Genomic DNA, 14,366 nt, shown 5'->3' on the forward strand with positions numbered 1-14,366 from the left:
ATAACGGCTGTTTTTTTATCCAGCATAAGGAGATTTTATGTTTGAAAAGGAAAAGTCATTTTTCCCCAAGACGCTGAGGAATCTGCCTGCATGAGTGTCGGTCTGTGTATGTGTATGTGTATGTGTGTGTGTGCGTGTGGTGGCAGGAGTTTTTGAGAGAGAATAAGAGGAAAACAAATGGGAAAGAGCATATGCAGGTATTCAGTATAAAGGCACTTAGGCAAAGCCGCACATGTTCAACTGTGGACCAGCTATTCCTCATGTTGTGGGGACTCGCCTCCCTTAGGGGAACAAAAAGCAAAGTCCCCTTACCGTAAATCATTAATTTTAGGGTGAAGACTTGGTTTAAAGTTAAGGTTAGTTCAGGGTTATGTTAAGGTTAGGATAAGTCTCCGAGAAATTAATGTAGGTCAATGTAATGTCCTCTGAAGTGATGGAAACACAACTCTGTGTGTATGTGTGTGGGTGGGTGTGTTTTAAGGGGTCAAAATTTTTTTCTCTCTGGACCTTCCACTGGCAGCAAAGCCCGACTGACTGTGTGTGTGTGTGTGTGTGTGTGTGCGTGCGTGCCGGTCTGTTACCCCACCAGGCTCAAGCTAAACAGTGTTATTAGGGAACAGTGTGGTCTCTTAGGCCTGCCAGAGACAGACACTCACACAAACACACACTCAGCATGTGGTGCAGCGCGGCGGCGGCAGCAATGTGACACCCTATCAGGGCCTGGAGTCACATTAGCAAGTATTCAGTGCATAGTGTGGCTCCATATATCTCGCCACACACACACATACACAATGCATTACACCACGTAGAAAACTCTCACTCTCTGTTTCTTGTGCAAAAACAAAACGAAAAATCTTCAGTCTGACTGTTTACCTGAAGAACATTGAGCACAAAACTGTCTGTCTGTCTGTCCTCTATCTGTTGTCTCTCTTTTCTCTCCCTGCATACTCTCTCCGTCTCTCGCTCATAAACGTACAGTACATATAAACAAAAACACAAACATTAACAGAAAAATTGGATCTGATCAGAAAACGCTTGCTGCTCAGCACACCAAATCCCAGAGGTGCCGTTATATCTTTCCACTTCCTACTGTGAGCAGCAGAATTACGCTGCTGTTCCTCAACACCCGCTCGCTGCCTCCTTGCTCTAATCACAGCGAGAGAAGTACAGGCAAAAAAACGCCTGAAGCCATGCAGTGTGCGTGCCCCCCACCCACACACACACACACACACACACACCCACCCACAGACACACACATACATAAACACTCAGTTTTTGTGTGTGTGTGTGTGTGTGTGCAAGTGCATGCAGATAGAGGAGGGCGGCGGAGTACAGGCGGATCAGTGGAGCAGCTCATTGTCAGAGAGGTAACAGGAGAGGTGACAGACTGCTGTGAGAGTGTGTGAGTGTGTGTGTGTGTGTGTTAAAATGTGTGTTTACCTGTTTAGTCATGGAGTCTATGAGTCGAACATAAAAGTCCTGCTCTGTTCTGATGCCTGTTGGGACGCAGGAGAAGAGAGGAAATCATAAACTCGACATTTGATTTTGACAAGCACAACACACACACATTAATAATCATGTTCAGTCAAATCAGGTAAAGATTAATTATTCCAGGAGTAGCTCAGTAGTTCTCAACCTGGGGGTCAAGACCCCCCCAAGAGAGTTGAAATATAAATCTTAAGGCCCGGCAGATGATTAACATATATGTAAAATTATATGTATTTTTTTTTACTTTTTATAATCTTTGTTTTTAATACATTCCTCTTAATAAATTTACCTCTTTAGGCCTCTTGAAATCATTTTAAGACAATCTGAGAAGGAATAATCATTTTGTGGTTGACACAGGCAACCTGACATCGCCTCATTTAAGGGGTCACAAGTGAAAAGTGTTGCACTTTGGAAGCTCGAGTGTGTGTATTAAAGATCAGCCAGAAGCTGTTCATCACTTCACACTGTGACAATCAATGTTACTAAATTTCTGTGGTTTTTATTGTAATACTGAGCCTAAGTAAAGTCAAGTCAATTTTATTTTTATAGCCCAAAATCATAAAATTACCATAAGATTTACAATTTGTACAACATCCTCTGTCGTTACACTCTCTGCTCCAGTTATGATACAATAAAAAAAAAAACTGTGATTCGAACACCCAGAACCCATTAAACTCTCATACTGTTTTGTTGGTGCAACATAACATTTCCAGAGATATCAAATCAATAATCACAAAGCACAAATTGTAGCTTTTAATTGCCCACATGTCTTAATCCCAGAGGAGGCTGGAGCTGTGATATCCCTACCAGTTTGTATAGTTTCCCTCCCAGCTGAGAGAGAGTCTGATAGGCCTGAACAGCACAACATACAGCCACATTGACAGCAACACTTCAATATGGATAAACTCATTTAGAGACAATGACAAAGCAGCTAAATAAATCACTTGCAACACTTGCTCAGAAACAGTGAAATTAATCCAGAAATTACATAACTGTCAAACACTACAAGTGCAGTTTCTGCAAGTTGTGGCAGCCTGTTGGCCTTCTGCAGCACTTCAGCTCACTGCTTCCAGGAAAATACACACTTATCCATATTTAAATCTAAAAAAAACATCAGCTAGTCACTGTGAATTTGTTCTCTTCCTCAAGCTGATTTGGTTAAATAAAGTGTAGGAGTGTTTGAGTGTCAGGCTCCTCACTCACCGTTACTGTACAGGAGCTGCAGCCGGTAATGAATCCCGTTATTGGTCTTTTCTCCGCTCGTCTCCTTAACACACACAACAAACACTGAGCTGTTTATTGAACATTTTAGGATGTTTTTGTTTTTTTTTTAAAAGCACGTCTCTGCAGATGTAGGCCTGCGGAATATATCCAAGTTATTGAATACTTAAATAAACGTGATTTATGTTCACAGCGGGGGCAGCCTTGTAATTTCTACCGTGTGTAATCATCATGCTGTTATTGTGGCTTTTTAATTCCTCTGTAATCACCGGTTATGTTTGCAGGGCAAATAAATTCCAACAGTAAATTTCAGCTAATTTAAACGGTGTCATAACTGATGAGGAGACCGGTCGCCCCGCCGTTGTTTATGTAGAAAAGTGGTTGTGTTGAAAAGAGCTGTAAATTAAAACCATTTCAATGTCGAAAGGGATTTTTGTTCTATTTGTCAAATGCACAAATGGATCGAAGGAGGTTTATGAATTACAGTATAGTTGAATTACAGTGTGCATTTATTGTTTACTATTATATATATATCATTTTAGCAACAAGATGGCTATAATAATAATAATAATAACAGTCAAATAATAGGCTAGTAATAATTGTTATTTTTAATTACAGTAAACATTGATAAGTTACTGTAATTATGTAAAACGTGATAATAAACAAAAATCAGTGACACAGCAATGGAATAATCAAGCCTTGAGAAAATCTAAATTATAAATAATCCTTCAGGATATTAATTAACGAGAATAATATGAGTTTGAGTTTCTGCACCAACCTTTTCTTTCTCGATGAAGTCCACGAAGTTGGTCCTCTCAATCTCCACCGGCTGACCCTGCCGGTCGTACAGAGCCAGAACGAAGTGGAAGAAGTTGGACTTCCGCAGGTTGGAGGGCGGCTGCTTCTCAAAGTGAGCCCGGGCCAGACCCACTCCACTGCGGACACACAGGCGCGGATGAGTCGGTGTTAGGATGGTGTGGAGGCTACAGTAGTTTAACTTTGGAAACATAAGGTTTTAAAAATATGAAGGCCTATAAGCTGTGTACATTTATTTAATTTGCTTGATTTGAACCTTTTAAGGCTGATCTTGAAGATCTTAATGATTTTCCAGAGAGGCTATTTTATGAAAAACTCCCAAAACTCCCAAAAAGATTTTCTGAAAATATAATCAAATCTATTTATATTCATGAGATCATGATTTATTCACCTTGACATCACTGACTCTGTGCACCAAAGGGGAGATTTTTGTTCCCCTTGAATACAACTTTGTTTATTTAAAAAAAAGGCAACATGTAAAAAATTTTTGTCTAAATTTTAAACACCCATGATTTATTTATTTTGTCCTTTTGGCTTCATTAAATCTCAGCCAAGTAAAACGGACAGAATATGAGCTTTGTGCGTAAAAATCTGTGGCACAAACACATGTTGAAATTAGCCTATATTAGTGCGTTGTCTTAAAATTAACTTGGCTATTCAATGTGCTGGTGTATCATTCCGCATAAGAATATCAATTTCCCAAATCATCCTAGCAGCAGTTAAATCCAGGTTTCTTTCTCCGGACAGCGCCGAACAGACAGCAGCATCAACACAGCCTCATGTCCTGCACAGGCGGCTGTGGAGTCTTGACACAGGAGAAAAAAAAATCACGTTGTTTCCATGATTTTTGGTAAATGCAGGAGGAGGATGGCAGCGTGTCTCCTCCGACACGGGCAAAAGCTCACCTTTGGGCGGCCGTGTTGGCGTCCAGCACGCCGCCCCCCTGCATCCAGCTCCGGACAGCGTTCATGCCTCCCAGCGGCTCCTCCTTCAGGCTGCTGCCGCTTCTCTGGATGCTCTCCTGGATCCCGAACATGAACAAATCTCCGTGGCTCGGTGCCTGTCCCTCCGTTTCTCGTGTCTCTCCTCGCCTGGCTGTGCACTTGTTCTCCCGTGGATCCGTCACTCTGATTCAAGAGGAGCAACGTGGGTGCGCTCTCTGCTGCTGCTGCTGCTGCTGCTGCTGCGCGCTTCGCTAGAAATCAAGCAGTGGACTCTTTTATCCCTTCTTGTCCTGAGCAGAGAGTGGGTGCTAAAACGGAGGGGAAATCATATCGAAATAGTGTCCAAACTCTTAAAAACACGATTTATATCGCCAGAAGGACTGCAGGAAGTGGACTGACCCAGTGTGGAAAGCTGTTAAAAAGTCACTCCTGATGCGCTTAGAGATCCACAGTTTGAGCTGTCAGAGAGAAAAGAGAGATCAGCTAGCACCCAGATGAGATGTCATCATTATCTGACACGTGTGTCTTCCTCTTTTCGCTCTTTACTATCTCTTCTTCGCCCTCAGTCCAGCGGTCCGGGACGTGTTGAGGTCTGTGGTGTCCAGAGCAGCGCTGCTTCCTCCGGATGGCTCCGCTCTCTCTCGCCGCTGCGCTTCTCTCTCTCTCTCTCTCTCTCTCTCTCTCTCTTTCTCTCTCTCTCTCTCTCTCTCTCTCTCTCTCTCTCTCTCTCTCTCTCTCTCTGAGGAGAAACGCTTTGTGACTCTTCCCAAAGGACTCTCTCTGAGAACCAAACACGGGCTTCTCCCGCCCCGGGGGAAGAGAGGGAGCTAGGATGGGAAGGGAGGGGAAGAGGGGAGGGGACCGGAGGAGAGGAGAGGAGGGGACAAGACTGGAGGAGAAGAGAGGAGAGGAGAGGAGAGGAGCCGCCCCCAAACAAAGGCGAGAGTGGAGTCAGGTCCGCCCCATGCAGCTCTGTCCTCCTCTGTCCTCTGTCCTGTCCGGGGTCCCCTCTGTCCTTGCAAAAACTCTTATCTATAGCTACAACATTAATTCTGGTGCGCGACACAACACTGACAATTGACTGGAGGGGAAGTTCCGTGCAGAGCAGAGTCATGATCCTGCTGGAATAGTTTGCTAAATGGCACTTCAGCAGGATGGATATTTCTCGGTTGCAGGACAATCACGACCTCATTACCTAAAATATCAAAGCATGGAAAGATTAAAAATTTACAAGATTTGACTGGAACTTTAAGGCATGGAAATACAATGTTCTATTTGTTTTTCATTCATTAAAAAAAACCTTTTTCACAGCAAGTACTGCAGCTTTCAGACTTCCAGGTTTCTGTCAAATTCAAATAACCAAATTAAATCTTGGGCTCAGTGCGTAATGAAGGTTTAATGCCTCAAAAATGAAAATTAAAGAAGTGCAAAACTATGGATATTTAGCTCGTATCAAACAGTCTTTAGGCCCGCTATTAGACAAATGTGATCTAGAGACATTTGGGGGAATTTGATATGAAACCTCTGCCTGTGCATTTACATCTTTAGTTTTATTTAGAGCAGCTGCCGAGGCTCAATTATAAAAGCCATATTTCATCGTCACAACATATCCCTGCTCCCCATTGTCCTCCGTAGGCCTGCTTATTGCAGGCTATAACGCCGCAAGACGCACAAACAAAAGTGACAATAACAATAATTAGCTCGAAATAACAATGAACATAATTGAGGATAATTGCTACCAGATTTTCCCGCTTTGTCTCTCCCTCCAGCACCATCTGTTATTTGAAACAATTCATCACGCCGCAGAGAGGAGATCCAGACAAAATACAAATATTAATAGATAATTCTGTGAACTCTTTTTTTTTAATAATAATAAATAAATAAAGCTATTGATCTGTTAAGGTGCAAAAGGTCAACAACTTTTGTATTATTCAGCCGGCTGTGGAAATGATTGGCAGGGCGAGCTGGCGCTGTTCCAGGCTTTAATTCCCAAAGGTTATATTGAAAAACGCTCTTGACCTTGATTATGGAGAATAAGAGTCTTTTATGCTCCAGTTTCCTGCTTATAGAGGGAGAGAGACAGCAGCACGTATACAGCTGAGAGGGAAAATATGAGTGAATGAAGGAGTGTTGACAAGATCTGATCGGTGAGGGCTAAATGTGTGTGTCAGCTCATTTAAAGATATTAAAGAAGAGATTCATCTCGGCATCTCGACTCATACATGATGACACAAGACTTAATCTGTTGTATATTCTCTTGCAGATTATAGAATTAGGCCTCAAAATATTTAAAGGTAAATTGTTAGGAAGGGATATTATCTATATAGACAGATTTCAGATTTTTAATTGAGGTCAAAGGCAGGATTGAACATCAGAGATGTATCTAAAACGAGACTCAAATCCTGTTGGATTATTGTATCACACGAGGCTGCAGTGCATAGTGTGAGAAGGCAACTGAAAAAGTTGAATTAAGCGTCACATAATCTACATGAATATTGAATTGTTATACTGGAGATTTCCAAAAGTGAGAGGAAGAAATTGTCTTAATAATAAGAAACTGAAACATACGCAAAAATGATCATATTGAGTCCAACAGGAGCCTTTTGAAGATCAGGAACACCGTCGTGTCCGGTATCATGTCACTATGAGCTCACTGTGACAGAAATAGTGCTGGCTGTGAGTGTTTGCGTGTCTCTCTCCTGATGTAAATTCCCTCCTCAGTCTAAAAACAACACAACAGCGCCATCATGTGTCAGACGCGCCCAACTACACAAGAACTGATGCACCGGACTAAACCTTACATTAAAGATCCCCTGCAGACATGTATTAAGACATATAAAAATAAATACTTTCATTAATAATTGTGTATGATATGTTTTTTCCACAAAAAAAGCTAAATTACATCATTAAAGTCTCCCTCTACTCAAAAATATGTTGTTTTTTCTTGTTCCTGCAGTTGAATATTTGAGCTTCACTGTGCAGAATAATGTATGTGCAGAGTTTGACACTAGAAGGCTGTTTTCACATCAATCTGCTGAAAGTAGAAAGTTTCTCTGAGCTCACCGAAAATTAAATTTTAAGGGGCGGGCCTACGAGCATGATTTGTGACATCACAACTAGTTTGGAGCCAATCATGGTCCAGTATGCTACTTATGAACTTACATATTCATAGATTCTGGATTTTTAATGAGGGAGAAGGAGTAGATGTTATTCTAAGGATTTGAAAGTGGTAATTAAACATTTTTTAATGGGAAACTATTGTATTCCCCAACAACCAAAGTCTTTTCATATGTTTTAAAACATGTCTGGAGCAGATCTTTATAATGATGTCTACTCCTTCTACCTCATAAAAAAAAATCCAGAATCTATGAACATGCAAATATTTCTCATTTCAAGATGTCTCCTACTTCACTGTAAAGTTAATTCTGTGTTTGTGCACAAGAGGCTTCAAGTTTCCACATCACATTTGTGTTAGTTGCATATTCCACAACTGTTGCAATGTCACAAATCATGCTGGTAAGTACACACCTTAAACTTAGATTTTCCAATGAGCTAAGAGAAACTTTCCACTTTCAGCAGATAAATGTGAAAACAGCCTTCTAGCGTCAAACTCTGCACATACATCATTCTGCACAGCGAAGCTCAAACATCCAGAAGAAACATATTTTTGAGCAGAAGGGGACTTTAAGCAACAGGCCTTTTTCACAGAAGACATTTTGATGGTTAACAGTACTAAAAGCATAGTTGTAAACAATAAAATTAATGATGGCCAAACTCCATTTAGCTGCTTCAGTTTCAGGATCCTGGTACTGTGCATGTTGGCTCACTGTCACACAGTCATGGCTTACTGGGACCAACGAATCCTCCAAATAAAACGACCAGACACACCGTCTGAATGTCGATCCAGATCGAACATTTTGAAAAAATCTTGATGTATTTCAGTTGTTGAAATTAGAAAGTAATAGAGGATTGTGCAGTGTATGTGCACCAAAGTACCTGAGTGTTTTCTATTTTAGCCATTTTATTTAAATGATTGAAGTCTTCATTATTCATGTTCTGGTCTTGGAATATAAACTGAAAATTGGATAAAATCTCCAATCTTCGCTCAAGATCTGAGTCAATATTTCTTCAAGCTCATATCCTCTCATAGAAAAGTCAAACTAATCCAAAGTCTGAGAACATGTTGATGCAGTTCTGAATTTAAATCACTTGAGGGCGATATTCCTCTGCTGTATGAAATGTATCAGCAGCAGTGAAGCCTACATACTCTAAAATCACTTCATATTGTGTTACAGTAACACTGAAGGGTCATTTTCAGGTTACAGAGTCAAATATGGTCAACATTAACAAACCTGTCCTGTCAAGTTGTCAGGATAGCAAGTGTGTTTATATTAAGACTGTATCCACTACGATCTTTTACACAAGTAAAAGAAATCTGTTTTTGCATTCATAGAGAAAAAAATGTCACTTTTTCATCTTGGCTTCACCATGATGCAAAACACATCTTTATGCTCTTTTTGACTTTTTTTGATCTCTCTTTTTTTAGATAATACATCTCACAAGAGAAGGAAAATAATACTAAAACTACTTCCCCTGCTCTTCCAAAAAAAGACAGACTACTTTCCCTTCGGCAAAAATGAAAAAATATAGAATAAAAGCAGACGTATAGTTTAAGGGTCACAGCTAACCAAGCCAAAGTTGTGGTCTTTTCTACACTGCAGCGACTGATTCCCCTCCTCTACTGTAGTCTGATGGATGAAGGCTACAGTTTATGCCATCGTCTTATAAACGCTGGTTAGAGGAGAAAAGACCACTCATGGCTCAACCCAAAAGTTTAAAGGTTCTATATGTAGGAATCAGAAATTCTTTTTCATTAGTGACACCGGTGGCCGATAAGTGAGCTGCAGTCAGCATCCTGTTGCTTGCACTACTGCAGATGATGTCTTTCTCCTCACTTACACTTCTCATAAGAACATAAAAGATCAGTATCTGCTCCTTCATTGAGGAAATAATGTTGTTTTGCTGTATGTGTGCTCGGAAGTGGGCAACTTGTCATTGTGGGGGTGTTTGGTGTGAAATGTGTTGTGGTTGATGCTTCTAGCAGCTAGCTGGAGAGCGAATATCTGCAGGGTGTTTATACTCAGATAGCACTGTTTTTGTTGTGTTGTTACGCCAGTCGTTTGTTGACGTTAGCGGCAGAGAGGCAAGGCACTGGGGAGCCCACAAAAAGTCACATCTGTTTGATTTTCATGGGAAATCCGGCCCGGATCCTTCACATACAAATCAGTCCGACCAACCAACAAAGACGGGGAAGGTCTCATTTTTTACGTTACATTATTACTCATTCACTCATTGGCAATAAAAAATGACTTATAGATGTAAATCATATTTCTTACATATAGAACCTTTAACAAGATCTGGCAACCATTTTTGTCTTTTTTTGAAATTGTACAAATCTCCAATAATGTGCATCGTAGAGTGACAGGTATATTCTCCTCACTTTCGTTTTTATCTCCTGTATACCAATATTTATTTATGGAAATATACATAAGAATACATTAAAGCTTATTGTGTACAGTATATGTGTGATGAAAGAACAGCTGGAAATAGTTTTATTGTTGATTTACACTCTGAAAATTCAATTAAAACATTTTAATCTATCATGCAGAGTGTCAGTCATCCAAAACCCACGTGTTCACAGTCACATTGACCGATCAAACATACAAGAGTCCAGATGGGGTGCTAATGGTTTTATTATTTTGATATTAAAATCAATAAACATAATCAGACTATTGTGGTTACAAGCAGAGCTGTGGTACCAACTCCTGGCTGATACAACAGAGAATGATTTAAAAAAAAAAAAAAAAAAAAAAAAAAAGAATAATAATAAGAAAGAAATAAAAAGAAAAGAGAGGCACAATAACACAACAGAGATTTAGGGCAGGTGTCTGCAGGATGTCGAGCAGCCAGAGACAAAAACTGGAGTTGTTACAGTACAACCAAAAAAAAAAAAAAAAAAAAATCTTTTAGATTTCCACGCCTGTGCATAAAGCCACCCACTGTGCCTCAGAGAAAAAAAATGTACAATGTAAAACAAAAAGAAAAACTTGAGTTAAAACAATAGTATAAACCCAGCACAACATTTATTACACAACATAAATATAACAACAGTCAAGATATTGTATTCGAACAGGCATATATGTGAACTACAAATATAGACGTCATTGCTAAAGAGAGGATCAAGTTAGTTTCAGCAGGATACACTTTCTGCAGGTTTTGCTTCTTTGTGAAATTATAATCACCAAGAGATCTATTGTAGAGCACTTAGCAATGAAGTACAGCCTTCCTACTGAGACTGGGAAGAGGAACACACACAGGACTAACTACAGAAAGATCCCATGCTGTTGATCACGTCAAATAAGTTGCCATACAAGACCAGAAGCATCATAACAATGGCATGTAGCTGTGGAGCTCAGGATGACCGATACCTCCCACATCCTCTACATGTTAGGACTTGTATGGATTTCCTATAAAATCATGTTACTGTCTGTCGCCATTATCAAAATTTCAAGAAAAAAAGAGAGAGAGAGAGAGAAAGAAACTGAGCAGATGCTTTAGAATAAATATTTTTCTTTTAGTTAAATGTCTCTCGCTTCATGCATTTTGGCAAGTCTGGAAGGAGATGTAAAACATTGCAGTGTTGGATGATGAGTTGGACGTGTTTAGATATATAAAGAAGGGATTTGTTGTTATTATTGAGGGTGGGTTGTTGACATTTGCTTTAGTAAGATATCAGTCTGCAGAAGAGGAAAATAAACACCCCCCCCTCCAATCATTCATTGCAGGGGAGGGTGAGGGGTCTCTGCCCACCAGCCTTTAGTGACCCCTGGTTAATCTCAGGAGCTCCCTGACGAGACAACTGCGAACCAAAGCCCTTCTGAAAAATAAAAAAAAAGCACCCAGAAGGGGCGAAACATCTCTGGCGCAGTGGTGACGTTTTCCCAGAAAACTGATCAGATTTTTTTTTTCTTTTTTTTTTTTTTTTAATTTCCCCACCAAAGTTAGAGAGAGCAGGCGAACTGACTCCTAAACTGAGCATCCAAACCTCGGTCCAGAGTCGTGACAAAGGAACAGTTGGTGAGGTGAAGTTTGTCAAGGTGAGGTTCTGTTTGCTGCATCAAACCTCCAATGACAGAACGCTTCATGAGCTTCACAAACAACGATTTCTTCAAGTCACATTGAAACGTATTGTTTCCTTTAAAGGGGACGTATTCGCTTTTGTGAGTTTCTGTTATTTATATTCTGTTATGATGTCGGATGTCTGCGTTAAACATGGTCAAAGTTCCAAAACCTGAGGTGAACGTATGTAAAAATGCTCCCTGCAAGTCAAAGTGGTGCTAGATCCCTACATCCCTCCGGCTGATCTGGCATTTACGGTTAGCAATGTCCTCTACTTCCTCCTATTAATGGCGTCGGATCATTCATGCATGTTCTCAAAATAGCCTTCTGTTCCGTAGCCTGAGAGCCTTTGTTGCTAATGTTGTTGCACGGGTTGTTTACGTTGTCCATTCACATATTTCAGATTGGATTCAGGCTCAAACATGTACGGATGTATTTGAGAAGTTTATATTTTGAGTAAAGTATGAGAAAAAGAAGTGGAATTCAACTACTGTTTGTTTACGTAGCCTACCGAGCCAGCGGAAGTCTGCTGAGATGCAGCTGAAGCTGGCCAATCAGAATAGAGTGGGCTCACTGGGAGGGGGGCCTTAAAGAGACAGGAGCTGAAACGGCCTGTTTCAGACAGAGGCTGAACTGAGGAGCTGTATAAAGGGCAACTATACGATAAATAAGGAGTTTTTTAAAACTGTAAATCATGCAAAAATATTCCATTAGAGCCCCAAAACAACAATATGGACCTGGGAATGTGCATGACATTTCTCCTTAATTAATTAATTTATTTCTTTATTTTATTTCTAATGTCTCTTATTAATCTGTCTTGTTATAGTCAATTTATTGATGTATTTTTACTGGCTAATTAGATATTAATTCATGATTGTCTTTATAATCATTTGTATCTCCAAAGTGCAGCAGCAGGATTATATACAAACATCTGAGATGGTTTTATTTTTGCCTTTTGGTTCATGATGATTTTTTTCATTACAGATATACTATGAGTAAATCTAATATTTTCATGTAAAAATACAAAAAGATACATTTTGTAATTTTTGGCAGGTAGTGTCAAATAGTTCATTGTGACTTTGACTCATGTCTGTGAAGCTCACATGAAGTCTCTGACTCTGGAAAAGCTATGAAGTCTCCCTACATGTTAATTTAAAGGACGAAACAAATAAATATCAAACAAACGGTCTGAACACTGGGATCAGGGAAAAAAAAGGCAATAAAATATAATTTAGAAAAAAAGATTCTAACGTGCAACATTTGACAGAGAGTCAGAGCATAAATATCGAACCATAATATTAATAAAAAAAGGTTTAAACATACAAGCAGGACGGCGGCCATATAAAGATACAACATTCATGATCTTTCTGGATCCTGACGACAAAAGTCTCCCTCTGTGAGCTTCCAAGCAAAGTCTGACAGGAAGTCGAACAGGAAAAGCTCCACCAGACGCTCACATCTGTCTGTATGATCCTGCTGAGGAAGACTAGTCTACATTCATCAGCAAAGCAGCAGCAGCAGAGTTATACCTCGCTATGTCAGCATACAGCAGTGCAGCAGTCAGAAACACAAGACTGACCAGAGTCATCAACAGAAGGAATAATATGGCTAATACAGCTTTTTAACACAGCCATGTTAGCACCCAGCCACTGACAGATTAGCACCACAGTTAACCTCCATGCTCAGTTTGTCGCTTCATTCGCAACCTGCGACTCAGTGCCAACACTGGCTTCAAGGAGGGTCTGGCACTTCATAATAGCAAAGTTAAGAAACGGAAAGGTTCTGTTTTATGTTTTTTTTTCTTTTTTTTCTTTTTTTTTTTTAAATCTTTCTTGAAAAGGTCTCGAGAGGCAGCAACACGGTGATCCATGTCGAAACCACAGAAGAAGAATGCATTGTAATTCACAAGGTAAAAAGCAGGGCCAAGTCTCCCTCTGCCTCCGACACAGTGGAAGTTTGCTCTTCTCTACACGGACACACCAGCAGTGATAGCAGCAGCAGCCAATACAGAAAACACGATAACGTGGCGTAGTGGGCAGAGAAAGAGTTCAAAACAGAACCAGGTTTCCCAAAACAACATCAGTGTATTTTACAAGTTGTCACCTCAGCTCTTCTTCTATAATACTTTAAAAGACAAATCCTATGCAGAATTCATTCTCATGTCCAGACATGGAACCATAAGCAGCTCTTATCTGCTGTTAGAGACTATCATACAAAACGGACTGATTTGGGGTTATTTCTGAGTCAAACTGTACTTCATGTTTAAGTTTTGGGAAACCCAGCCCCTTGTTTCTGTAGGGAAACCCCCTCCAGACTGACAGAAGGTGCAGATTTGTGTTCTCATATATTTGATTAAGGCACCTGGTTCAGCAGGCATCATATTTTTTTTTCCTTGTAAATGTAAAAACCAAGTGCAAGGTGAGTAAAGGTGTTGGTCTTTTGACTTTCATAGGAAAAAAAGGTGTGATAAAATAGGGGTGTGTGGTAATAATAATATATTGTAATTGTGTCATGGACACCCTAAACCAAAATCTTAAAGTCTTTTTGTGCTCATTCAATAGCAGCAATTATGAAATCATTCGACTGAGAGTGCAGTGAGCCCAAAAAGCCATGCGACAACTTTTTGACGATGAAAACGCTTTCTGATGATTGGCCAAATTACTTCTCAAACTGCAAGGGACTCCAGACATCACTTGAACCTCTCAGTTTTATGCAGTG

General features: G+C 40.0%; 1 protein-coding gene across 4 annotated transcripts in view; it reads right to left on the bottom strand.

Moving 5' to 3' along the window:
• The window catches only part of LOC121910723 (transcription factor COE1-A-like), a 94,332-nt gene extending 89,313 nt beyond the window's left edge, over positions 1–5,019 (bottom strand). For 2 of the 4 annotated variants that reach the window (XM_042432018.1, XM_042432016.1), the window contains exons 1-4: positions 4,431–5,019; positions 3,488–3,644; positions 2,692–2,755; positions 1,441–1,496 (exon numbers count right to left, since the gene is read on the bottom strand). In XM_042432018.1, the coding sequence (XP_042287952.1) occupies positions 1,441–1,496; positions 2,692–2,755; positions 3,488–3,644; positions 4,431–4,561 (408 nt within the window). In that variant the 5' untranslated portion in view covers positions 4,562–5,019. Of the gene's footprint in view, positions 1–1,440; positions 1,497–2,691; positions 2,756–3,487; positions 4,331–4,430 lie in introns of all 4 variants that reach the window. The other 2 variants (XM_042432017.1, XM_042432020.1) reach the window with 2 other exon arrangements.
• Between the last annotated feature and the right edge of the window lie 9,347 nt (positions 5,020–14,366).

This window comes from Thunnus maccoyii, chromosome 13 (assembly GCF_910596095.1).
Source record: "Thunnus maccoyii chromosome 13, fThuMac1.1, whole genome shotgun sequence".
In the NCBI taxonomy this organism is placed as follows: Eukaryota; Metazoa; Chordata; class Actinopteri; order Scombriformes; family Scombridae; genus Thunnus; species Thunnus maccoyii.